Source organism: Anas acuta, chromosome 4 (assembly GCF_963932015.1).
Source record: "Anas acuta chromosome 4, bAnaAcu1.1, whole genome shotgun sequence".
Taxonomy (NCBI): domain Eukaryota; kingdom Metazoa; phylum Chordata; class Aves; order Anseriformes; family Anatidae; genus Anas; species Anas acuta.
The window spans coordinates 31,092,542-31,119,915 of NC_088982.1; the positions used below are offsets into that span (position 1 = coordinate 31,092,542).

At 42.1% G+C, this 27,374-nt stretch overlaps 1 protein-coding gene across 8 annotated transcripts in view; it reads left to right on the plus strand.

Annotated features, from left to right (window-relative positions):
* Window positions 1-27,374, plus strand: part of RASGEF1B (RasGEF domain family member 1B) — a 134,331-nt gene that overhangs the window by 105,132 nt on the left and 1,825 nt on the right. For 5 of the 8 annotated variants that reach the window (XM_068680477.1, XM_068680479.1, XM_068680478.1 and 2 more), the window contains 12 exons: window positions 11,447-11,629; window positions 13,001-13,123; window positions 13,994-14,131; window positions 18,126-18,338; window positions 18,435-18,509; window positions 19,528-19,623; window positions 19,922-20,024; window positions 20,747-20,826; window positions 22,115-22,210; window positions 24,468-24,563; window positions 25,783-25,906; window positions 26,596-26,668. In XM_068680477.1, coding sequence (XP_068536578.1) covers window positions 11,453-11,629; window positions 13,001-13,123; window positions 13,994-14,131; window positions 18,126-18,338; window positions 18,435-18,509; window positions 19,528-19,623; window positions 19,922-20,024; window positions 20,747-20,826; window positions 22,115-22,210; window positions 24,468-24,563; window positions 25,783-25,906; window positions 26,596-26,668 — 1,394 coding nt within the window. In that variant the 5' untranslated portion in view covers window positions 11,447-11,452. The other 3 variants (XM_068680485.1, XM_068680483.1, XM_068680481.1) reach the window with 3 other exon arrangements.

Below are 27,374 nucleotides of genomic sequence, written 5' to 3' on the forward strand. Positions count from 1 at the left end.
TGCTTTGATTTTTGGGTCAGTGATGGGGCATTGCTGCTTTAAACAGGCAGGACTGAAACAGGCTATTGTAGGTTTGGTTAACTCCTTGTAAAAGAGAAAAAGAAAGTACCGGTCTCTCGGGGGTTAAGATCACAGTAGTAGCTGATGAAAATGCTTTTTGTCCAGCACAACAAATCCCTGTTTGTTTCGGTTCTCAATGGTCTCCTTCTCCTGGGCGCTCTGGGGGCAGCACAGTGCGTTGTTACCTGTGCTGTAGTTTGATGAGCTACCTGGGCAGCCCTCGGGCGGTGCAGTGAGGAAGGTGCCTGGTACCTGTTCCTGGTGCGGTGAGCGAGCTGCTGGCACGCTGTGATGGGAACGACAGTTTTAGACTGGAGTCCCATCGAAAGGAGTGAGAAGTAGAAAATCTGAAAACGAGGGAGTTGATTTTCCTAAGCAGGAATAGTTTAAAAATAAAAAATAAAAAATTGGTTTGACTGGGGCAAAGATAGGAAGGGGCTGTGTGTGGATCGCATTGCCAGTTTATACTACATGGCTATAAGGGTCTGGTGTTACGACACCCACTTGAGCTGACACTATTATGTAGGTGGATCTTCCTGGCTACCTTTTATTACCTGACTGCTTCGGTGTTGACGTTCACCTTGGAAAAGTTGCTACAAAGCTAAATGGCTAAAACTTAGAACTGGTACTCTCAAGTGCCTCAGAAATAATCAGCTGTGAAAGGGTTAACCGATGTTTGGGGCCAAAGATGTAGAGCTAGGGCTAGCTGCTGCAAACCCGGATGCTTCGTGGCTCCAAGCTTTTCTGAGTATCCAGCACTAGGTGTCGCAACGAGAGGAGGCATAAGAAGACTTGCATGGTTCGCACTCCGGGGCTTTCCTTTCTAAATCAGAGCGTTTAGAAACTTTTCCTTCTATGCAAGGCTGCAGGCAGCTTGTGCTGGGATGTTGAAACAGAGAACGAGCTAGTTCGTCATTACACGTAGAAATCGTGGTGGGAGTTCCACGAAATGACTGAGAAACAGATGAGCTCGTAGTACTCGCTTCTTTCTTGGCGTGGGTGTGTTGTTCCTTGCCACTGTGTCCCTGTTCAGTCCATGGAGCTCCTCTCATTAGCTGTGATCCTTCTCACCCATTTGGAGAGATTAGTGTCAACGCTCCAGCCCTGAGCCAGGGGAGCTGTCAGAGGAGATTTGTTTTAAGGAGCACTGTCTGGAGAAGACAACCTCGACTTCTGGAGGTAAAGATAATCCAAGCCACTCATTTCCTTGTGTCTTTATGCAGTGTTCCTTAATCAAAACCTAATTCTGTCTTTGAAAAGTAGGCAAACATGCTGAGCTGAAACAGTCATTTGACCACTTTTTTGCTGCTCAGCATGCAGTTGGGCAGTAGGGAATAAAGGTGTCACTTGGAATAGGGTGGGCACATTTCAGTGAAGGAGAGACAGGATTTCTGACTGTTCCTGCATAAGCATCTTTTTCAAAATGTTGGTCAGTATGCAGGTGTACTCTGCATGCACTGACAAGAGCCCTTTGCTTGGCATAGGTTTGTGGGGCTGAGCCACATCATCTCATAAACACTTGACTACAAAATGAGCTTGCAACAAAAGTTCCAGAGCGCGTCCTGCAGCCGCAGCAGGGACAAGGCATCATTTACAAACAGGAGACAAAGATTCTACCTCTAGCTGAAAGCTAGTCTTAATTTCTTCTCGATTATAGTAGCATTAAAAAAGCTAAATCACTACAGTGAGGAATGTGTGCGGATTGCACTCGGTATGCCTGCCTTTTTAATTAGAAAATGGGAAGGATCGTGGAAACAATAGAGCTCAGTCTTCCCAGGTAGCTCTAGAATAGCACTGCATGACTCAGATTCACGTATTCTGACTGCGTATTCTGACTGCTTTGCTTTTGATTCATTAAAATACATCTTCTCCCCAGAGTAAAATGTTCCCTAGGTCACCTGCCCCTCCCATGGGGTCAGGTATTCCACTTACGTCTTGTCACAGCTGAAAACAAGGCCAGAAATACCAGCTCACACGCCAGTGGAGAGAAGAGCCCGGGAAGCTGTGAGTCTGCAGCAGCCAGCACACCGAGGCATTTGGCTTCACGACCAGTAAGACAGAGGATAAATATGCTTGAGTCAGGTTGGGCAGTGGGGGATTTTCACAGATAATTGCTCTCACGGGTAGCAGGGCAGGCGCTTTCTGCACGAGAGCAGCGTGCTGACCTGACGGCACCTGCCCATCAGCGCTGTGACTTGACCCTCCCTTAAGCACCCTGCAGAGATTGGGATGCTATTACCCTGAGTTTATGATGATCCTTTCACAACCCAAGCTGGTGTGTGTTCGCTGAATGCCATACCTCGTGTGTGTTGCCTTAGTAAGTGTAAGCCTTTCAAAGGCCGGGAGGCTTTGGCCCATCAGTTGCAGAGCCCAAGGGTCCCTGCCGGGTCCCCAGGGCTGACAGGTACCAGCAGATACAGCGTGCCGGTGGATTCCTATTACAGCCCTGCCTACACTAGGGCAGAAAGTCTTTGCAGTCAGTTTGGCTGGGTACTTTTCCTCCTTGCTTTCCCAAGCAGCTGGTCGAACTGACTGCAGCCAGCTGCTTTACGAGTCCGCTGTGCCTCAGAGCCAGCTCTGCTGGAGAAACTACTGCTGATATGCAGCCAAAGAGGTTTCAGGCAAGTACTGCTGACTCGCATACAGAGCTCTGTTTGCTCTTTACAGCCAGAATAGGTCCATCCCTCTTTATCTGCAACCTGGACACTGAAAGGTTCAGGTTTCTGTTTGTCTGGAGGTCTCTTCCAACCTAGATGATTCTGTGGTTCTGTGAATTCTCATATAGGCTGCTTTTAACTAGCTGCATAACCATGACTGTTGGTAAAACTTCAGCTGTTCATGGAAACAAGCTGTTACTAAAAGGAAAACCAGAGGTGATGTGAACCTCTTGCCTCAAACCAGCATTTTTTTTTCTGCATTATCTAAACGTAAAAGTGACGTATGGTGAGGTTTTAGGTAGGGCCAGTTAAATAAACTGAAATAAGGACTGTTATTTAACAATATTACAGCCTGCTGTTGTAAATTACAACCTGGCTGGCTGTTACGATTATGAAAGGGAATGGTGCTCTCTTAAGCGTATTGTGGGTTTCACCAGAAGACCAAGCACAGATGTCTGCAAAGAGCTACAGCTTTAAATTCAAAGGGTGTCTGGCTCTGATGAGGTTGAGGAGGGGGGGAACCATTAGAAGAGAGCTCCCCGCTCAAGGCCGGTACTGCGCTTCTGGCATTAAAACTGCGTGATACACCTTCTGTGCCCCTTCTGAAAAAAGATCTTGGAACTTAATGAAAGGAGGTAACCCCACACTAATCCCTCTTTGTACTGTCGAGGAGAGGAATGCGGTAATGAGAAACCGAGTGACTTGACTAAAGCCACGTGAGGAGTTTGTAGCAGAGTCAGAAGCAGACCCAACTCTCAGCTGCCAGGTCTGGGCACTGAAATGATGCTTTTGTTGGTTGGCTGTGGACGCAGATGTGAGCAGTTGTTTGTGAAGCTTGTTGTCCCTGTGTGCTTATTCGGACCCACTTGTCGCCACGAGCGTGCCGATAAAGTCTGTCTTTTGGCCTTAGTGACCTGAGGTGGGTTAGGATTATGGAGGTTCGTGTCCCTGTCACATAAAATGGATCGTGTTCCCCAGGGTTAGCGGGAATTTGATACCTCATTGAGATCAGCTCAATGAGATACCTCATTGAGATGGGGAAAAACACCCCCATCTCTGTTGGCAGCATCAGTTTTTGTTCCTTCGCTTGCATGAAGAATGGAGCAGGCGAAGTTTGAAGCCCACGGGAGGTGTTACGCGTGCTACGGAAATGATAGAGAGAGTCGGGGCTCTGATTCACTGGTGGGGATGGCATAGCACAGATGACATCTCAGCTCCCAGCTGTCCACCCCACCCTGCTCCCCGTTCCTGGACAGCTGAGCCACCGTGAATCACCTGCTGAATCACTTGAGTTTTAAACGTGATGTTTTGAAGCAAATCATCGCTGCTGATGGTTTGCCTTAAAACTCCTGACTGCAGGAGTTCATCAGCTGATCGATGAGCAGCTCAGCGCGCAGGAGGCTGGGCTGGTGAGCTGCTCCGGCCTCGAGAGCTGCACCGTGCTGGTGGAGGGGAGCCCTGACTGTGTGCTGACTGTGTGCAGAGGTGGGTTTAATGAGTATATTCTTTTTTCCACAGCATTTTGTCTTTTAGGACTATAAAGTTCAAGAGCTGTCTGCTCCCAGCAGAGCACATGGCAAAACTCCTCTGTTTGCACCCTGAGAAGTACAGAAGAATGCTGTGCATTTCTAAAAACCTCACCCTGCTTCAGCAAGTTAAAAATAAATAAATAAAAAAAAAACAAAAACATGAGGCTTTAGTATTGTGCTCATGTGTGTTAAATATGCTTGTACTCTTATTTCAAAGCTCTCAGTTTTGCCCTCAGCAGTTCCAGCTGATTTCTTAACACTCTCTGTTGGGCAGCCAGTAATATGCTGTTTTTCTTGATCATGAATTAAATGTAACGTTTTGGACTGAGGAGATCATGCTCAGCTTATGTATTGGTTTGGTTTTAAAGAAAGTGCTTGGAGCACTTGAACATTATTGGGTATATAATATATATATGGATAAATATATAACATATATGCATCTATATTATATAATAAATGGAAAAGGTCCATTTATTATTTTTATCTACATGAAATACATCCTAGGAGATATTTAAAAAAATAGTAGGTTCTTAACATGATCCCAGTACTGGTTGTGCATCGAACTTTCCTGGCTTTCGGTCCAGCTGTCTGCTCATAAATTTTGGTAGGAAAGATAGCTTGGTGTGTTGTCTGCTGTTAAAGATGGGTGGTATTTCATTGCATGCTTTGGCTGGTCTGAGGCCTTTGTGCATGCTTTGCCATGTAATTCATTCCATAAATCAGTCGAGGTTTACAGGAATCGCTATGGAGCGTGCGGTGGACTGAACTTCTCTAGGATCTTTGGAGGCTTGTGACATATAATTACTGCTGTGCAAATCCATCATGTCACTGATAACAGATACGTACTTGGCTCATGTTTTAAACCTTTCCTCTGACATGGGAAAAAATACGATGTGGGATTATCAAAGAGATTTACAAGTTGAAAGAAACAGTAATGGGAGAACAAGCCCTATCTTGAGCAGGAATTGAATGAAAATGTTAAAGGGACGTCATCCTGATGTTGACCACTAGGGGAAAAAAAAACTTGCTAAAAGATTTTTCAGTCAGTGATGGTATACAGTTCACATAATGTCTGCCTTTTTTGAAGAATAAACGTCATTTTCAGTTTTAACCTACAGATAAAAATCTCAGCTGCATTGCCATCATGATCAGATAACAAGTGTGTTGAGAAAGCTCATAATACACTCTATGTGCGGTCTTGTTCTCATGTTCTGTGTTTAAAGGCTGCTGCATCTGAGAGTCCAGCAATACAGACAGCTTGATTTGTTTTGGTCTGGAGGAACATATGTCCTGTTCTCTCCCTTGGCCTGTGTGATTTTCCCGCACCTGGGATTTGTGCCATGCTGTAGTCTGCCTGCCTGCACAGCCACCCTCAGCGCTGCTGGATGCATGTTGAGTTCCCTGCCTCAGGGAAGAAGAGTGTGGGGAAAGGGTAGAAGGGGGGCTTGGTTCTTCAGGCAAGGAGTTAGAGCACATCAGCATCACGAGGAGCTTCTTTATCTTCCCTTTTTTTCTACCCTTGCAGATTCTGAGAAATTCAAAGCACGCTCAGTAACGCCCTGCGCTTTTCTTAATGCTCCCAAATGTACACACAAGCGCGTGCATGTCCATCACGCTTGCAGTTAGTTCGGTATCCTAGGGCTTTAGTTTCGAATTACTCAGGACCTGCCTAATTACTGTGCCAAAGTTCTCATACGTGGGTGATCAGTCAGCAGTAGTGCATCTGACCCTTCCCACATCATCAGCTGGATCTATTTTTACCAAGAATGAAGAAAGAGGAGTTCCTTTCCGCATTTAGGAGGAAAAAGCCTTTCATTGAAATTCACTTCCTGCTCTGTTCTTTGCATCCTGGCATTTTTCTTTTACAGCCTATTCTTGCCTGGGTCATTTCTTGAGAACTTTACAGAATTGTTCATCCTCTGATTTCAGTGAAAATGAAGAGGTGGCTCAAGGCTCACTTACTTTGTTTTGCCTGCCGAAGATCTTTGCTTGCCCTGCCAGAGGCCACGATGCACTCACTGTTCTCTTCTGGATGTAAAATGTATTTCTGCTGTTATGTCACCGTCCAGCAGGATCACTTCCAGATAGTTTCAGCCCTCATGTTACTCTGTGGTGAATTCCTCCTTAGTTCCTCTTACCTTGCTCTTGATTTCATCCAGGAAAAGATATGTTGCTTGCCTCTCCACCTACTCTGTGAGTACAAAATACCATTTACAGTTCCCTGCCTCTTACAAGAAATATTTCTCAATTATTTTCTGGCGAGGACAGTATATAGGTGAGGAAGGGTAAGTCAAAGTTGGTGCTAAAGTCACACTGTCCGAGTAGGCAAACAAATACATCAGGGAAGAACTGCAAGAAACAAAACTTGAGCTAGGATCCTTCAGTGATTGTTTCCGTAAGGCGTATGAAGCACTGGTCTGGGAGTTTTCAGATTTCTTATCTTGGTAATAGCATGAGCTGTAGAATTTCACTTTACGTTTCAGTGCAAAAACCAGATGCTTTGTAAACAAAGCAAACACGCCCAAGTTGTGTGGAATGCAAAGGGTGGCCTCTGGGTCTGGTATGCTTTTGTTCTGGGTAGCCTGGATTGTTGTATAAAATGCTCTACGCTTTTCACAGACACTGAGAAATAGTTAAGATAAGGCTGGATGTTGCAGCTAAGCACCTCGTCCTTACTTCCTTTCTGTGGGTTTCCGGGGAAGCTCATCCTAACTTGCTCCTGTTTTCCCATTTTAGTGCAAACTGTTAAGATCCGTAGTCCCAGCACTCCTCTGTTTTGCCATGCCCCAGCTTTATAACGGCCTCCATCGAGAACACGCTGGGGAGTGCAATCCTTCTGTAAATGCGGTTTGGGGTTTCTGACGTGTGTGGTGAAGCAGCTCTGTGGGGATGTAATTGCACATTTGAGGTCGGCATCCTGGGTGAGGAGGTGTGCTTTCGGACTGGTACAAATTCGGTGACCGCTCCCATGTGGTGTGGGAGATACCTGAACTAAGAGAAGAGCTGGAGATGTTTGGCAGTGGCTTTAAAGGCAGCTTTCAGGGTTAGTACTGAACCTCTCTGTGGGTGCCCCCTTGAAGGATGCACATTACCCACATTGTTTGTTTTGGTTTATACCCCTGTTAGGCTCTTTAATGTACACAAAAAAAAAAACCAACTAACTAATACAATCTTCCTCTGCTGCTAGTAGAAAACTGATTTTTTTTCTGTCACTGAACATAGAGGTTTGGATGAGCACTTGGCAGGCTGGAAGCTTTGTCCTGATTCCTTTAGTTCTGCCAGACTGGATCTTGGCAAGGAAACCCCAGGAAACAGTGGGGTTTTGAGCGTGTCGCCTTCGGTTCTGACATTTTATTTACACAGCTCTTGTGAGGACTGTTGAGGCTTCTTTTCTGTGAGCGTGCTATTTGAAGTCAGAGTTATGGGACCTTAATGTCCAGGATCTCACATTCTCCCTGATGACACCAAATGCAGAAACAAGCTTTATTTGTCTTTCCACAATGCGGAGTTACAGACTTGTATCTGTTACAGGAAAGCATCACTTCTAGAGCCAGGAAATTATTTCAGTGCTCATTCCTTCAAGTCAGATCAAGTTAGAATTAAAATAAATACAAAAATAAACAAACGTTTTGCATGTTAGAAATAGCCAAATGTTTCCAAAACCCAGGTTAAAAGTTCCAATTTTAACTTGGGATGTTTTTCACTAGAGTCATCTTTTCTGTCTGTTTTTCTAGTTCCAGCCTGTCAGATGTATTGTGGTGGCTTATCAATATTTTCAGGTCCTAAGATACATCTGCTCTGTACACCAAGACTTTGTGGGCCAGATTCTGCCCTGTGCCTGGCATTTCACTTCCACTCGGGTTATTCTGAAGGCAGGGTTGGCATTATGTATTTAGCTCCTGAGCTAATTAGAACAAAGCGTGCTGCTTTTTGTCTCCAGCTCCACGTGAAATAGAGCAAAAGGGTCAGGGTACTTGAGGAACCCTGGTGGAAAAGCACACGTGTTATATGAATCATCCTGTTGGCTGTGCTATATTTATCTCCGTCACACTTTGATATCATCCCTTTTCGCTGCACAGAGAACGTGCCCTCTGTCTTGTTCACTTAGGAATGAAATCTGCCGTGCCTGAACTCGGGGCGCACAGGACATCTCTTCCCTAGTACGGCGTGGCATCTCGCTGAAGCAGGACCAAACCATCTCTGTCAAGTGGCTTCCAGAAATAGACAGCAAACAGCAAACAACATGTACTTTTCAGGGGCAGTCTTTGTGGAGTTTTATTTCATTGTTATGAATCAGGACATCTAGAAATGACCTAAGGATATTTTTGTGTTTCCTCTTGATTCAGACACCAGGAGACTCTGTGTCGCAAATTTAGATCCATCCGAAAAAGGATCTGCATGATTCTGGGACTAATTGTACTAAGAGCTAGGGGACTGGAAGTTTCTAAAAGGTCTCTCCCTTTGGGAGTTATTAGAGTTAAGCACTGCCTGCTGACTTTCTAAAAAAAAAAAAATAAAAAAATCACATATTTTAAAGGGTAGTATTACATACCATGCCTGTGTAAAATGAGTTGGAGAAAACCTTTCTGTGACTCACACCTGTTCCAGTTCTTACCGTGCCAGACGTTAGTGCTTTGATGGAAGCGGGGGCTTTTCCCCAAATGCTGCATCACCTCAGCCTTTGATGAAATCAGATAGTACCTAACTGCTCTGGGGTGCTGCTGGTTGTGTGAGATCACAAGCATTTGCTGGTCAGATGGGGTGAAACCTCTGCAGCTTCCAGTCTAACGCTGAATGGGGCTGATTTGGTTAATGTGAGGCCTGGATCAAAACCAGCTCCTCACGTAGTTATTTTTACAGCACCAAAATCAATGCTGAGTGGTGTTGCAGAACCAAAGTAGTGTTTCTTTCCCTGTGGAGCATTACCTTACAGCCACAGGGTTACAAACGCTTGCTGGGTGGGTGGCAGTTTGCACCCTCTCCGTTACCGCTTCTCTTTTGGCTATGAAGCATCGCCATGGTAGCTGAAACAACTTCTACGCCATGGTACAAGCAGGACATTTTCCAACACGAGCAGACTGTAGAGTTCAGATAAAGCTACAGAAAGCTTTATCATTGCAGAGGGTGACAGTGGTCAGGCTGCATTGTACCTGCCCGGTATCTCTTGTGCAGGAGCCTCGTTCGGGTCAGGCCTGCACCTTGTGCTGCAGCGCTTGTACTTACTTTATTCCTCTCCTCTCCCCAGTTCGTCAGGCTGGCCAGAATTGTATCCCTGGGTGAACAGCTGCACAGAGCGACTAATGTGACTTTTCAGACACGGAGACTCCTCGCTTTGTCCCTTTTTGATGCAAATATCAGTTGGCTTCTTGCGAAGCAGGATTAGCGCAGGTCATGTAGGCCAGGAGGCTCTGTTCCCTGTCCCTCTCCATCGGAGCACTGGAGTTTGGCTTTCCCTTATTGTTTACTTACTGAATCCCTCAGTCTTGTGCTGGTTTGAATGCCTCCATTGTCCAGACGTGCTGCCAGAAGCAGGGAGGCTTTGGCTCTGTGCGCGGTGCTTTAGGTCCCCAGGAATCTAGCTAATAACTTAATAGCTTCTCATCTCTACCCAGCTCCCTCTGAAAAGTGCTTTGTTGCGAGCTGCGGAGCACACAGATGGCAGCGTGCTACTTATCTCCGGGCTGTCACATTGCTAGTTGTTCTCAAAACCGGGTGCCTTTGCAGACTGGTGTTCGGCGAGGTCTGGGGCTCTAAAGAACCTTTTCCACAAATAGGATTTGATACAATGGGGAGAAAAGCAACAGCATCTGCACTTACAATGATGGCTCAGAGGCATTACAGCTCTTTTCAGGCACATGCTCCGTCAGCACACAAGCGCGGCAGCCTGTAGAAATTACCTTCACAATTTTGCCTCCCATGCCTCGTAGCTGTGGAGAGGAGTGGAAGCAGTGCACGGTAGGGTTTTGTATTTGCTGCGTCTACTCCCCAAATATGACCGGGCCATTAGCACTCAGCACACAGTAGCTGCTGTAGTAGAGCTGAAAACTGCCCATATTTGTGGTTTAGAAGGTGGGCATAAACTTGGCTTGCAGTCAAGGCTGTAAAAACCCAGGTTCCTTACACCGACAAGACCGGCTGCTAGCAGAAGGCAGGGGAGGAGAGGAAAGGAGAGTAAAACCAGCCGGCGAGTAATCACAGTGATTTTATCTTTCTGCCCTTTCGCATGCTGCGTCACCAAAACTGCTCGTGGGTGGTCCCATCCCCCTTGCCGCCCACCCACCACCGTGGATGGCTGAACAGCCCACAGCACAGGCTCATCATTTTCCCCAGTAAGGCATTTTTGTTCTGCAGACCCTGAGATGCAGACTGGTGAGGAATTCCTTCATTTTTCCTTAGGAGACTGAAGCTGGAAAGCAGAGGGCTGGATTTTTCGCCGCCTTATTAAATTTTGAGGAAGGTTAACAGAGCTCTGACTCTGCTTGCATCTTTGAAAACATAGGTAAACTTGGACAGCACTTACAGGCTGTATGTGGGCATATCCTTCCAAATTTCTGTGGAGTGGAGGTAGATGCTCCAAAGCATCTGGTGTTAGCCTGGATCACGCCTGTCACAGTGTTAAAGGGAAAACCAAGCGCTGATTTATCAGGGTGAAGTTAGGAGAATGTGGCAGTTGTGTCACATAAGGAGACTGTCCTCATGCACCACCTTTTTTCAGGGTTTCCCTTCATGCTGTCCCTCTGTTGGGCTCTGCCTGCCCCCGACAGCCTGAACGTGCTGCCACATCAGTGTGCTGCTCTCATGGCTCTGCTGTCGGGGTTGCCCAAAGCTGTCGAAGAACGTTATACCATGTGCCCAGAAGTGTTCAGAGGAAGTTTGCTTTCCCAAAACCTGTGACAAGAATCTTGAATGTTCCTTCTCACTCCTAACCTCGACCTCTTATCTGTAACTTAAAGAAATGCCAAGATACGAAAGAAGAGCCTGGCAATTGTGATAGGCAGTGATGAGAGCCTTCACTGGACTTTTGCATGGGCTGCAAGACAATGCAATCCTTATTACTGTGTGCCAGTGACCCAAGGTGTGATATTGGTTTGCTTGTTTGTTTGTTTTTCCTAGTGCAAAGTCATCTCACGTGCAGAATGCCTTTTGTGTCACACCTTCTGATAATAAAGTTGTATCTCTTCTGTGCATGTGTCTCCTCAGGAAAGGATGCCGCAGACACCTCCCTTTGCAGCGATGTTTGACAGCAGCGGCTACAACAGGAATCTCTATCAGTCCAAAGAAGACAGCTGTGGAGGCCTCTATTACCATGACAACAACCTCTTGTCGGGGTCTCTGGAAGCTCTGATCCAGCACTTAGTACCCAACGTGGATTACTATCCTGATGTAAGTATGTGCACCCAGCGAGCTGTGTGGCTAGGCCTGATGTATCTGAGGAAGGGAAGCTTTCAGGCACACAGCAAAAGCAGAATGCGTCACATGAAATTGCTAAGGAATGGGTTCAGCTGGCTGGTAAACATGCTTCGAGTGAGTTCAGCATGCAGGAACTCACCTGACATTGGAAATCTAATCCTCTATTACTGCTGTTATGGAGCGCAACCCTTGTGACTCATTTATAAAGAAAATACCTAGCGTGGCTTACTGTTCAATGGATTGTATGTACCACTGACCCTTAAAAATCTGTCAAATCTTTTGACAGCAAGCTGAGGAGAAAGGACAACCAGCGTGACTTGATCAATGTGTTTAGTTTAAGAATAAACAGTACTTAATGCATGTGTCCCATGCGTCTCAGGCCCACACATATTTTGCAATTATCAACTGAAATGTCAAACTAGTACCACATTGTTTGGAATCAACAGCAATTGGACATGACAACAGGGCATTTCTCATTTGAGAATTTTTGTCCTGTCCAGATGCATCTGTGCATTGAGATATTTTATATATCATTTAGAAAAGAAGAATGATACCAGAAGATCTGGGAAAGGAAACGGCCACGGGACAAACTACATCACTTTTTGTTGAAAGACTCTGGCTGAGGACATAAATCTGCTTGTATTCAGCTTTTGTTGATGTCATAGGTGCATTTACAATTCCAGGAGTTGAACCTAATCTGGGTCTTCCTTCTTAAAGGGAGCATGAGGTGATGGTGCATGGTATACTGAAGTCAAAACAGGCACATACAGCACGGTAGAGATGGTCTGTGTGGTGAAGTTGGGAAAGTTGGACAGCCTGCTTAACTGACTTATTTTTTGTTCACTGCCTGAGGACTGTTTGTTTAAACCAGAGAAATATGGAAGCAAGCAAGATCTGTGTTGGTACTCTACGTAGCTTGGACTTGCAGTATGATTTTTTTTACACTGTTGGGCTAGGAAGAGTTGTGCCATCAGGTACTGGTTCTCACAGAGGTGTACTGCAGAGCAAGGGAGATGAGCTGAAATTTTATTCAGTGTAATTTCAGGTACTAGGCTTGTAAGAACACCACGTACAAAACAAGAGCTAAACCAGCCCAGCCCTGTCTTGTTTTGGTCTAATCTTGCCTAATTTGGCTCAAGCATGATGGTACAATGCTGAGTCTGGAGCAATGACAAGTGTTCAATTAAATGCTTACTGCTGTAGTAATAGCACTTGGCACAGCCACATGCACAGTTCTGTTTTGCAGATACTAAAGTATTAGGAACTGATTTGTCGGGAACAAATAATGAGAAAATACTAAATGGTGGTGATTTATCCCTTTCTCTGTCTTCCTCTTGTTTGCAGAGGACGTACATATTCACCTTCCTTCTCAGTTCACGCCTCTTCATGCATCCCTACGAGCTCATGGCCAAAGTTTGCCATCTGTGCATTGAGCAGCAGAGACTAAGTGAGCCTGGCCTGGACAAGGTAATATCCCTCACTCTGAGAATCTAACCTTTTAGTCACTGACATTTGTGGGAAATCTTCACGCTGCTTGGCCCATCCTGCATGAGGACTGATGCTGCTGCAGCACTGTTCAATTTACCACTGCGAGGGACAGAAATAAAAGCAATGGCTATTAATGACATATCCTGCAGTGATGGCTTTTGTTTCAGCATTCCAAAAGCCTTAACATATAGAGCCAAAAAGTTGGAAAGACATAACAATGAATTAAGCACGTGAATGGCAATTGCACTGACGCGTCTCACGTGCTTAAGCTACTGTCTTGCTTCAGTCTTGCTGGCGTGGCTTAGCTTGCTGTCCGCTTACAAGGGAATGCATTTTGTCAGTGTTTGTGTAGTGCCTAGAGTGAAAGGAAGCAGGATGTGGATGTTTGCATGGTACCTCCTCCCCAGGAGAATATAACACAAATTAAATTAACAAATGTGAATCATTACACCATTTTCTCACTCTAAGGTATTGTGCATGTGTAAGTGGTAACTGAAGCTTAACCCTTGGATAGTTGGCCATAAATTACAGAAACACTAATTACAGAAACAGTCTTGCACTGTGACACTCCTGATAATGAAGGCAAAACATCTACATATATGGATATATAGATTTTTTTTTTCTTTTTCCTAAGGTTTTCCACTTACCTGGGACCTAATTTCCATCCCAGTTAAGCCAATTGGCTCTGGCCTGTAATCCAATGCAGATTTAAGTTATGCTTAAAAAATTAACTGAGCTTCATACCCTTACACTCTGTGGTATCCTACAGAAAGGGATTATATTTCCTTTGGGTTAGCTGTGTGCTGTATTGCTCTTTCGTGTAATGCTCCTCCTTTCCATTTTCAATAGAACCGGATACGAAAAATTGCACCCAAAATCCTGCAGCTGTTGACTGAATGGACAGAGACGTTTCCTTATGATTTTCGAGATGAAAGAATGATGAGAAACTTAAAGGAGCTGGCACAGAGAATAGCCAGCGGTGACGAGGTAAGTTGTCTGAGCACAGTTACTGGATAAAAAGGCAGTTCTTTAATACTTAGATATTGCATAGGTGTTGTTGTTAATGATATGATAGGGCTCTGGGCAATCAAACCAACTTATTAGGGCAGTTCTTAAGGACACTTATTGAAGACAAAAAGTTCTGCCTGGTACGTAGGCCTAGAAAGAAACCTTGAAGCATGAAAAGATCCTCTCCAAAGCACAGACAGAGTTCACCCCATCTCTGAAATCATGAAATAATTGCGTGTTGTGCAGCCGAGCACAACTTGGCTTGTTTTTTGTTCTTAATGGTTTTGCTTGGAAGAAGCTGGTAAAGACACTGGGAAGCCTTGCATATCTGAGAAATCCCCTGGTAATTTGTTTGATTTGTGTGAATAAGATTTGTTAGAGTAGGGCTTCTGATGTTTATGTCAGTGGAAGAGATATAGCAGGTTTGGGAAAAAGTTTTGAAAATAAAATCATCAGGAAGAATCGTCTTGTGCTTTAAGTATTGGACATGGACTCAAAGAAAGTCTGTTGGATTCCTTCCTCTGAAAGCAGCACATGAGGAAATCAGGAAGAATGGTCTTGTTCTAAGTGCCAGTTCTCAGGTGCAAGTAAAGTTTCAGGGAGGTCTTACGAAATATTTTGTTGCTTAATTGATGCTTGTCTTGTAAATACTGAAGTAAACTCAACCAAAATCCAAGGCTTATTCCCACTTAGTGGGAAGGCAGTTAACAAGGTTTCAATAAGCAGGTCATGTGTAGCTGGCATAATACTAAGATTGCAAAAGACATTGGAGTGGCATTTGGAAGAACTATAAACACAAAGACCAATTGCTAAATCGCATCATGCTTCTAGTCTTCCTCAGCTTGGGGTTACTTACATAAGGCTTTGAATAATGATATGGACAAGGCATAAAACAGCCTGTTAACGAGCTTTGGTAGGTAAGCTTTACTGGGAGGTGGTGTGAATGCTGCCAAAGGCTTGAAAAGACCTTGGGAGCCTATAAATCAGGGTGAAAAAGAACAAACCTAAAATGAATTTAGGAGCTGAAATAAATTTCTGTGTTGTGAAAGGGAGGAGAAACAACAGAAGAAGGGTGAAAGGAGTGAGATACAGTATGGAATATGAATTAAAAAAAAAAAAAACAACTTGATGAGCAAACTTTGAATTGCTACAAGGTATCTATAGGGGGCTTTGGATTGTGAACAGGCAATAAGTTTACTTTCACAGTGTGGATGCTGGGAGACACCTTTCCCTTTACAGGACTCCCACAGTATTGCTTTGTTCCTTAATACTCTTTTAAAAGGAAAATAGGGAACCGACATTCAGTTCAAGGAAAAGTAGTAAGATGGCAGACTCTCATCCACTTGAAAAACACCCATTGGCATAAAAAGAGGGCAAGTTGTTTAGCCTGCAGAAAGTTGAGTTGATGGGAGCGAAAGCAGGGTGGAAACAGCAACAGGGAAAGATTTTCTACAGTGAAGTTCCTGGCAGTACACAACATTTAAGCAGTCAAATCAGCTATAGAGGAGAAGGGCAGAAGTTGGACCAGCTCCTAGAAAATGATCCGTGGGGAGCAATCTTACTCTGGAAGGGAGTTTCAGATCTTTCCTAGCTTCCATGCTAGACCTCCAAGTGACTTCAAGGTTTCCTTTAGACAGACAAAAGGAAAGCAAGCACTGCAGTAATTTGGCATGCATTACTGTGAGCTGTGTGGAACAGCACATGGCAAATTCCTTGAGCCTGCTTTTCTGCAGATTGCTGGGATGTGATTGTGTGAGTCATTACTTTGAAGGATACAAAGGAATCGGTGTTGTCTGTTCCTGTTCACTACATCTGTTTTACTTGTAGCTTCTTATTCTACTTTCCGAATTACTGTGCTCCGCTGGTGTTAAGAGCTATCAGTAAGGGTCCAGCTAAGACCATTCACCACACGAAGATATTTCTCCATCAAAAAAGTCTTTGAGATATTGAACCTTGATATTTCATTTATTTATTTATTTTCCCCTCAATTTCATCCTATTCCTGCTACTTTTTCCTTCTCTGTGTACTAAGAGGTTACACTCATGAAATATTTCCAGATATTGTTTTGGTCTCTTTTATTGCTTAACTGACCTTTGTTTCAAGGTAAGTCTTTCAGAAGCTCTTCATTATCAGCCATTGCCTCCAGTCACCTGATTAGTTCCATGTAAATACTTATTGGTGTCTTTTCCTGTCAAAACATTTGATGCATGTATGCAGAGCCACACCAAAGCCATGTCCTGTATCCCAATCTCTTCTCATATGCAGCCCAACGTTGTACCAACCTCTCTTTTATTCCAGTATGATATCATTTAGGGGGAGTGACTGTGGAAACTCATTTAGCATGTGATATTCCACATCTATCAGACAGTAATGACTTCCAGTCACAATCCGTACAGGACAGGAACCAAGCGGTGACCTGTGGGTGAAGTGTCCCATCGCTTTCTTCTGTGCTGTCCAAACCTCAAAGTTTTTTTAAATGTAAATAAATATAATCATTCTTCCCTTTATTTGTGGCTACAAGACTTGCTAGGTATGGTACAGATATAGAGGGATGTGTTTTCTTAAAAAAGGCCTTAAGAAAAAGACAGAATATGACTTAGGAAGATGTATCAATGATAATCTTGATCTTACAGCTCAAGTTGCTGCATCAATATAGGAGGTAACAGACAAGTTAATCATAAGGCATCTAAGAAACTGATGTGTAAACTTGTTTTCCTGTCATCTACAGGGAGAGAGGAGTGTGTAATTTTTTGGAGTGGAAATGAGAGTTTAGGGAGCAGGGTGCTGCAGCCTAAGATAAGAGTTCAAGATATCTTGTTCTGTATGGTCATGCTAAACCAAGAGTTCAGGTAGCTTGGATTCGCATCTTCACCATTTTTTTTTCCCTGTGTGGGTTGACAGAAAGAACAATTTCAGATGTGGTTTATTAGTTTTGCTTTTAAGATTGACCCACTAATTGTTAGGCAATTTCCACAATGAGCCAGAATGTATTTCGCATGCTTTTTCAATCTCGATTGTTTACCAGCTGGGCAAGAAAATGCTTCATAAAGTTCTTTTAAATCAAATTTCAAAGAATTTGGAAGGGAAATAGGTCAGTGAGGCATTTTTGTGTATGTCATCTAGTACCTATTTACTGAAGTGCACCACTTGAAATAATATTTGTGTCTTCATGAGGAGTGCGTTGATCCTTTTTTTTTTTTTTTTTTGAAAAGTTTAGGATCCCCCTGTACTCTTCCCACACCATCCCTAAGTGAAAAACATTGCAGTGTGTATTTGTCTAGGAAATCAAAATATATAGAAACCAGAAGGCGATTATTTACCAAGTAACAAGCCAAGTTTAGCAGGGACCTCAAGAATGAATTTGACCCAAAACAATGCTGTTGTATTTGGTTGAATTTGGAAATCCATATAAATGACAGATTGGTAGAGAAACACAAATTCATTAGAATGCAGGAAACATTCAGGCCTTTGACTGATCACACTGTGATGGGCTGCCAGCAGGTGTTTTAGATGCCTGTTTTTTCAACTACTTCTGTTTTCCATTAATATCTGTAGGCTGGTATCTGGAATTTGGAAAAGTGACCACCTGGGGGGCTGTTACAGAGTTCTGTCTACATAAGTCAAGTCCTACTCTTATGTAGGAAGCAGCAGAAGGTGGAGAATTTTCATTTCTTGTATTTTATCACATGACTGGTACTTCATTTGATGCAGAAGATTCTGCATATTGTTCCTATCGTAACTTGGCTAGTCAAGTCACTGTTAAAGCCCTGAGACAATCAGTGCTTAAATGCTCATCTGGATTCCTTTTGTTCTGATGAAATGTCAGTGTCAGATACTCACATACTAGAATGTGTCTTGTGTTTACAACAGGATTGTCAGGCATCAGCATCATTCCGTTTTGCTGTCGTGCAGCCTGTATATAGTACCCTTGCACATTTTGAGAACGTCTCCCAATTGTTTCATGTCGTGACAGATGTATCGGAAGAACGTACAGCAGCTCCTCCAGAACCTGCTTCGAAAGCTCGCAACTGTTAGCCAGTATGAGGAAGTACTTGCAAAAATTAATGCAACGTCCACAGATCGCCTCACGGTCTTAAAGACCAAGCCCCAGTCCATCCAGAGGGACATAATCACAGTCTGCAATGATCCCTACGCGTTAGCTCAACAGCTTACACACATAGAGCTTGTGAGTTTATTTTTCCATTATGATTTCATCCTTCTCCTCCCTTTGATATGCACATTAACCTAGGATCTGACTTGATTGCTTGTGTGCTTTTTTTAGGAGAGACTTAATTATATTGGACCAGAAGAATTTGTCCAGGCATTTGTGCAAAAGGACCCTTTGGATAATGACAAGGTAATTAGAGATCTTGAGCAGCTCTGAAGTGTGGCATTTAACATCCTAGAGTTCAGGTGCCTGTGAACTAGAAGTTCCAGCAAACAAATGAGAACCAGCAGAAGCAAACTGTAAAGTGAAAATGCTTCTGTACTCCTCTTAATAATTTTGTTTTATCAATGCTTTTTCTTTCTGGAGGAAACGTCCAGGTGCTCCAGAATTCAGAAAACAAATTGATATCAGTTTAACACATTTGCTATTTTTCCTGATTTAAACTAAGGGGAAACTTAATCCTCTGAATGTTTTCTTCCATCCACCTACGTAGTTAGTCTACAGCTGGAAAAAGCTGAGATTAACTTTGGCTTTTGCATTACTCATTTTTAACATCTGTTCTTCCTTTTACTAAACTCTTGAACTCTTTGCAGCAAACTGACAACTGGGGCAGTTTGTAGGTAGAGCACACATCATGAAAAGCAGGCAGTGAGCTCTATATCCACATAAAATGAAGGTTAAAGATGCTGTATTTTTAGCTAAGTGTGCTGGAATTAGCTCTTTAGCTGCTGGATTCAAAATTACTTTAGCACAGTTAATTTAAAGAGCATAAATCAGGCAGTTAACACTACAGTTACTATCCAACATAAAACTGATGAACAGAATAGGATGACCCAAGCTTATAATTTGTATTTTTGTGAGACAGTCTCTCAAAGTTATTTCAATTTAATTTAATATTAAGCAGATATTTATCTTTGATTGTTTGCACAAACCTATCCTAATTCCCCAAAGCATGCTGGTGGGATTAAGAGCAGGTGATGGATTCTGCATGTCTGCTTGAGTGCTTTACTGAGCCAACAGCTCAGGAAGAAATGATGCATACCCAGATACAATCACTGCTGCTTTACTTCAAAGGTTTTTGTTTGAGGGCAATTGAGTTGATCCTGGTTACTTGACAGGGTCTCGAGATGGCAAGGCAGAAAGCCAAAAGGTCCATTTTAGGGAAAAGGTGAAGATTACAGTAAAAATTGCTCTTTTTCTTCTGCAGAGCTGCTACGGAGATCGAAAGAAGACCCGTAATCTGGAAGCCTATGTAGAATGGTTCAACAGGCTCAGTTACCTGGTTGCAACAGAAATCTGTATGGTAAGTAAGGATTTTATCTGCTAAAGGTTTTGCTTAGTCTAGTTGTCAAAACCGTGGAGCCTATTTAGGTTTGGTGTCCCTTCAGTATGCCCTTGGACTTTCCGTTCTCTCAGCTCCATGTGTATTCACATGTGTCTGAAGAGGAAATAGGTTGCATGTTTTCAGCATCATACTTGTGCGCCTGCATTGTTCATGTGACAAAGTGGTGATGTTAAACTACATTATTTCTTTCTTTTGGGGATGCGTTAGAGCTCTCTGTTTCCAGCTGAAAGTAACGCTCCAATGTCATCTCTTGCAGCCTGTGAAGAAGAAGCACAGAGCAAGAGTGATAGAGTATTTCATCGACGTGGCACGGGAATGTTTTAACATTGGCAACTTTAACTCCTTAATGGCTATTATTTGTAAGTATGCATCTTGAGATGTTTAGTCCCTGTTTGAGTCTGGATAAATGAATTGTGGTGCTTCATAGGGAACTCTACAGCGATGTGCAGTTGGGAGGGGAAATGGCAGAGAATTGCTAGATGTTTTTGTAGTATTACTTATGTAAGAAATTAATGACTTGTTAGTGTACATCACAGAAGAAGCTAAGTTTTCACTGTAACTCTTCAGAGATCTAAATCTCTGTTTTTTGAAACAAGTTCTAATGCTAAGTTGGAATAGACACTCCTGTAATATGGAGGATTGATGTCTTCTATTATTTCTACAGCACCATGAATATCCTAGCAGTGTAAAAATTCCACGCTTTTATATCAGATAGGAAAATATCGGGAATATTTATGGAAATGGTAAAATTTCCCAGATAACATAGCTTTCCATTACATTTGTAAAAGGTGGTGTTAAGACAACTCATTTGACTTTTTTATTCCATATTCACGTTTATCAAGACCACATGAACTTATAGCATGGTATTTTTTTAAGAGATTTTTCTTTAAAAGATGTTGATTTTTGTTTCCAATGTTTTTTTACCACTGGAATTTCAAGAAAACAGTAAGTCTGAGTTTAGAGTATCTCTGCTGAAAATATTTGTTATTGTTAATAGCTCCTTTGCTCTAGAAATACTTAACAGCTTTAGGCACCTCAAAGATTTCTGAATGCTCAAACAATTTCTCTCTCTTACATCCAGCTGGCATGAACATGAGTCCTGTCTCTCGATTAAAGAAAACATGGGCAAAAGTGAAGACAGCCAAGTTTGATATTCTTGAGGTAAGTTTGACCAGTACTTGGACATGTGGCTGTTAATAGCATGCTACTTTAAGCAACTCTGAAGTGCAAATATGGCTGCTTTCTGACACACTTAATTTAGTGTGTGTATATATATATATATATATATATATATATATATATGCTCTTAGTGGGCATTCCAGAAGGTATAATGAGAATGTTTCAGTTATCTTGTGCTCTTTCAACCTGGAAGAAGGACATTGAAGCAACTGTCTTGTTACTTCTAAAAAACACCCCCGAAATGGCAGTATTGTGATTAAGAAAAAAGAGTAGGTAACGTCTCGAGAGGCAGATATATTCAAAAAGGTTGGTGTGGATTCACCTAATGCAGTTCTACCTTTGAAAATGCAGTTTAGCTGTAAGTCAGCTGCCTTGTTCATTCAAAGAAATTTATCTTGAACTGATTGATTGCCAATTACTTCCAGGTAGTAGATGCCTTTGGCAAAGATCATGTAAGTGCAGTAATAGAAGAATTTGTGATCTACCCAACAGATTATTTACCAACAAGTTAATTATGGCAAACATGGCAATCGGTTAACTCAGACTATAAGTAATACAGAGACAATGCAATGTTCTGGTCATGACGCAAACACGGAATGCTTATTGCTATCATCCAGAGATTTGACTCGGGCTATGACAACAGATTAAAACCGGACAGTTGTAGCCACCTCACACTTGCTTCCCCCACCCTTGGGTGGGAGATAGCCTTCCTTGTGTCAAGGGGTGGCTGCAAAGCTCTTAATCAGCTCTTAATATCACAGTCCTATTTAATTCAAACCTATTATGCAGGCTGGGCTGTGCTGGTTAAGGGCATTTCATGAGCGATGCAGTCATCCTGGCCACTGACAGCTTTAGCTGCCTGATCTTACTCTGCCACTGCAGCCAAGTCAGCTCTGAGAAATCTGCATACATAGGAAGAGTAGAATATTAGTGTCAAGACCTACTGTTGTCTTAATTCATGATTTTGGCTTTTGAGTTAAAGCTGAAGCTATTTTATTGGTGAAGAGGGAAAGAAAAGGTCCATAGTGCCTGCCTTTGCTTTCCTGCCCCTGACTTTCATTGTGATGAGCGAACATTTTTTAAATCGCATTTCTGTTCTGATTGAAAGAACAGATAAAGAGATGCCATAGTCCTTTAAAAGGCTGTGTTTGTGGTGCTCTTACACAGACCTCTTGCTTTTTAAAATAGTTGCTCAAGTGAAAAAGTGTTGTGTGTGGTGATGACGCTGGCTCTCTGGAGCTCATTATTTACATTTCTTCATGCTTTGTAGCATCAGATGGACCCTTCCAGCAATTTTTATAATTACCGGACTGCTCTGCGTGGAGCCGCTCAGAGGTCCCTGACAGCTCATAGCAACAGAGAGAAGGTATGTTTGCAAATGACTTGGCAATGGGCAGAAAAGAAATATGCTTGTTAAGTCACATGGTAAGCTTTTGTCTGGGGAGTCTGATTTTCAACAGTTCTACCTCAGTGTTTTTTGTTTTTTTTTTTCTTTTTTTGAAATAAAATCTCAAAACGGAATCCCTGACTATTCAGAATGTCTAAATACTACCTGTGAGCTAGCACCTAGATAAATGCAATATTTGAGGAAACCAGGTGGATCAAGAAAATGACTGTTTGTCACAGCGGTCTGCTGAAATCCAGTCTTGTTTGGTACTGGCTGAAAGTTGCAAACGTAGTATTTCAGTATTTGTTCGATGAGCATTAAATATACTCTGGAGTTTTAGTGGAAAAGGTGAGCTGAGTCAGGTATTAGTGAGATACAGTGGGTTAAAATCCCCCTTTGCAGATTTCTGGAATGACTGCAAATTATGCATTAACAGAGGTGGCATCTTTCTTTACTTTTAAAAATAATTAGCTTCTAAGAAGTAAGGTGGATTTGGTCAGACATTCATGCAGAGTCTCGGTTGTAGTTCTTGTGGAAAGGAGCCAAATAGCTTCCTAGCTGCCATCCACTTAGGAGCTGTTGTTCGTCAACTGCTTACAACATTAGCACTTTGTGCTGTGTTTAATAAACCTGATCTTGGTGCTCATCAAATAATTTAAACTACCAGGCAGCATGAAGCAATTCCATGTGCAGACTGCATGTCTATACTGATGTTATGCACGTGTAAATAAAATCTGTTGTTTTGTTGTTTTTTTTTCTCTGAGTCCTAAGAATCTGTTTGAACAGCATTCAAAATATCGGACATTTAAATGTGGATTTTTTTCTTTTTTTGAGAGAAAAGTGAATTTTAAGACTTCAGAGAAAGAACTTTTACATATTGAAATATTGCAGCCAAGTCTTGCTTGGAATTTGTGATATGCTGATATTTGTTTTGTGCTCGGTTGCAACAAGGATGTGCGGCTACACAAATTTTTGTAGGATGCAAATAGAAATTCAGTCATTTTCAGAACGTAAGCATGTTCCAGCATTCTCCAAAGGCAAATACTTGGATTTGTTCAGTCAGCAGGAAGTGTTCTGTTTTGAACCAGTCAGCGGTAAGGATCAATTTCTTGCTTGAGCTCACAGAATTGTAGATCAACAGTCATTTATTTAAGTGGGCTTATAGCTCCAAACTTTGCCATATTGTTCTTTAGCTTAGATCTCCCCTCTTTTACCAGACAAGTCCCTGTCAAGAGGGATAGCTGCATTCTGAAGAGATACCCTGCAGGAATTTGGGGCACAAGTGGAGGTTAATGTCAACTTCCAGGGAGGCAATACAGCATCACCTTTTATTGGATGAAATTTCTTCTGTTTCAGTGAATTGATCTCACTTCTTCATGTCTTCATTCTTATATGAATAGCCATTCCAACAAATATTTTCCATGCTGGCCTGTTTACTCAGTGCCTACTGAAACCATGAGATTTTATGCCTACAAGGTTGCATTTTAACCCTTGTGTTAAATAGGTTGATGCCTTACCTTTACTGTTGTTGCTTGGTGGCCTGCTGTGATTAAATTGCATGGTTTTGTTTTTTCCACTGCCAGCTTTGGTCTGTTGTATGTAGACAGTTCCTGAGCCTGAGAATCAATAGTGCACCTACTCCAAGAAGCAGAACAGAGTTAGAGCTGCCAGCTCTTGCCTGTGGGTTTGTTTTTTGGTCAGGATTTCCTCAGTTCCCCACAACATTTTATCCCAGCAATTGACTTCCACATACTTGTTGATAAAGCATGTGCAAGAAGTAGGCACCTCTTGAGTTGTATGTTGTGGAATCTGCAAAGGAATATGAGAAAGTGAAAGCAAGAGGGAAGAGAAATAGAAATGAAGTGAGCTAGGCAAACTGTTGTTCTAAACACACCTTGTAGCCACACTGGACAAGCAGTGGAGTGCCAGTGGGTGCTGAAATTGTGACCTTGAGAGAGCTACATGTCATGAAGCCTTCAAGGTAATGGAAGCAGTTGTTTAACACAAACGTGGAAAGGAAATCAGAGGGATTAGTTAACCATCTGAGGGAGGACATTATGTATTATAAAATGTAGTGAACACAAAAATTCTGTGGATTGAGAGAGAAATTATATAGATCAGGGTTATTTGGTATTATGTTTACCTTTTCTACCACCTGACTTCACTTAATTGTTCTCTATAGAGCAGTATATTTTGATTCAGTACCAGACTCAGAATATTCTTGTTCTTTCCTTAGATCGTGATACCTTTCTTCAGCCTCTTGATCAAAGATATTTACTTCCTCAATGAGGGCTGTGCCAATCGTCTTCCAAATGGTCACGTCAATTTTGAAGTAAGTAGAGCAGTGTGGCACTGAGCGGGGTATTAATATAGACTCAGCCCCTTCAGCAGAAGGCTGAAGGCAGACTACGATTCAGCTTCCACTGGTTCTAGGAAAGCAAAACTAGACTGTAATTTGAATAAATCTGTTACTTCTCACAGGAGCTGAGAGGTAGTCAGGAAAATGCAGTTTTTGCTGAAGTTGGAGTGTTTATAGGAACTTATTCAACAGTCACGGTTTTTAGTGGGAAAAGTCAGAACTTCTTCCCAGTGCTCAAATTCATCTAAACATTTCAATTCACATGCTTATTATGCCTATCCAAAAATTATACAATTTAGTATTTTGGGTCTTCTTTTCAAATTTCAAATGTAAAAATTAGGTCCATCCTTTGTCAAGATACACATACAGTAATTTTGTGCATGACAGTTAAAGATCGTCTCTGAAGAAATGTGTGACAGAGCAGCAGTGAAGAAGTTCTGAGTCCCTTTCAGGAGTTCTTCTGCCTTTGAATTTACACTTACCCAATCATTTGTTTTCTTGTGCTTTATGTTTTAAAGAAGCTTGGGTCACTCACACAAAATTACAGTAATTTCACTTCTTGTAATCAGCCTCAACTAGCCTGGTTCTAAAATTAGACAATGTTTATAGTCTGGAATGCCCTTTTTCACAAAGAAGTCAAGTGCCCTTGAGACATGTTAAACTTCTCTTAAAAGAGCTTGTCAGTGAGTGACATCAACACACTACATGGGGAATTTTTATTTTTGGCATGAACTTCCAGCAAGAAAAATGAGTGTTTCAGATCGATTAACTTAAAAAATGGAACATCTGGATTTCAAAATGTCAGTATGAAGCATCTGGAGATTTGATGTGGAAATTACTAAATGCTTCACTGTGAAACAGGCAAACAATAAGCATCATCAAACTTAAAAGTTAGGCACAGAACTGTTATCAGCTCCTTGAAAAGAAATTGAGTGCAAATCATGATCTACTATTTATATTCATGATTAACACCAATTTCACCATGGTGGAGGAGTGGGAAGTCATCCCAGGTTGAAGTAGAAACACAAAAGTTAGAAGCTGAGTTGTTCAGTCATGTTCAGTACTAGTTTAAAAGCTGGGAAGTTCCCAAGCCTGGGGCTTGAAATCCAGGGCTCGCTCTCTTTCAAAAATGTTCAGGTAATTAGTACTCTCCAATATAGCATCTGTTTTGTTTCCTGTTCTACTCTGGCAGAAATTCTGGGAATTAGCAAAACAAGTCAGTGAATTTATGACATGGAAACAAGTGGAGTGTCCATTTGAAAGGGATCGGAAGATTCTGCAGTATTTGCTCACCATCCCCGTCTTCAGTGATGATGGTAAGGAGCTCTGGACTTCATGCAGGTCGGGTGTCACTAATTATTGCTCGTCTCTGTCCATGTTAACTTACTGCTTCTTCCCAGTAAAAAAAAAAAAAAAAAAAAAAAAAAGGCTGACCCGAAACATCTTTGTCTGGGAAGTTAAAAAAAAAAAAAAAATGCTTCTCCCTTACGAATGAGTGGGAAAATAAGATTTTTCACATGATGTGCATGTGGCCTAGGAAATTCAATTTTTTCCTTTTCTCTAAAAACTGAATGAAATAAATGAAAAAAATGATTTAGATATGTGGTCCCTGTAAATATCATCTGAAGTGTGTATATATATGGACTTTCAGGACACTTAAAAGGGTGCTGCTTGAGAAAGAAAACTGGTACTTGGCTGGTTTCTTGTAAAGCACCATTGCCCTGGGCTCACTTTTTCCTTGAGTGCTTTCTTCCACTCTCATGCTTTTCAGTTTCCAATAGTTGTTTTTCCCCTTCAGGGTAGTCTTTGTTCTCATACACTTTTTGTTAGTATTGTCTGTATGTAATTATAAGCAAAATGCTGTACTTTCTAATGGGAATCTGGAGCCCTCATCTGAGGGACGGATAATATAAGCCTGCTTCAATTAACTTCCATCCATTTTCCAGGGAGAGCACACTTAAAAATGCCAGTAGGTTTAACGTATTGTATTTGCTTGTGATTGCAGCACTTTACTTGGCTTCTTACGAGAGTGAAAGTCCTGAGAATCACATTGAAAAGGACAGATGGAAGACTCTGAGGTTTGTGTCAAAGGTTACTCGCATCAATAAATAAAGAGAATAGGATATGGAGCTAGCATCAAATAGTTAAAACCAAATGGCATGCTGTATGTTTCAACAGATGGGGCACAGCATCTGTATAAATCCCCCTTTCACTCTGGGACTCTTAGAAAAATGAGCACAGTCTTTATCTGTAGCCCTCTCAAGCCTTCTCTCCCTTAGGGGACTGGAATTAAAGTCAGTAATTGTGTATATTAATTTCTTACGTTATTCAGTGTAGGAAAAACACATTCTAAACTTCAAAGAAATCTGTACTTCCTCACAAGTACTACAGAGCACTCTGGCTTCAAGCAGACATTTCTGGAGCCACTCCATCCCTTTCTGCACGTAGGTTTTCAGAGAGGTTTGCACAATGATCATTCTGTGTCAAATGTATTCATGAAACCAGGTAACGATTTATTAGAGTCCAGTCTGGGAAAAAGGAATTGCAGCAAATGCTGGCTTTCCTTTCACTGCTGGCTGAACATAGCCGAGTCAATTCTTTCATTTTATTAATTATGGAAAGATACAGGAACTATTACAGCACTGGTTTAGCTTCTGCTTTGCCAATTAACTTATTTAAAAAAAAAAAAAAAAAGGTGAATTTGTGGCAGCACAGAAACCTCATCAGGTATCTAGATGGAGATTTAGAATTAAATAGGTATAGATCTGTGTTTTCACCCATAAA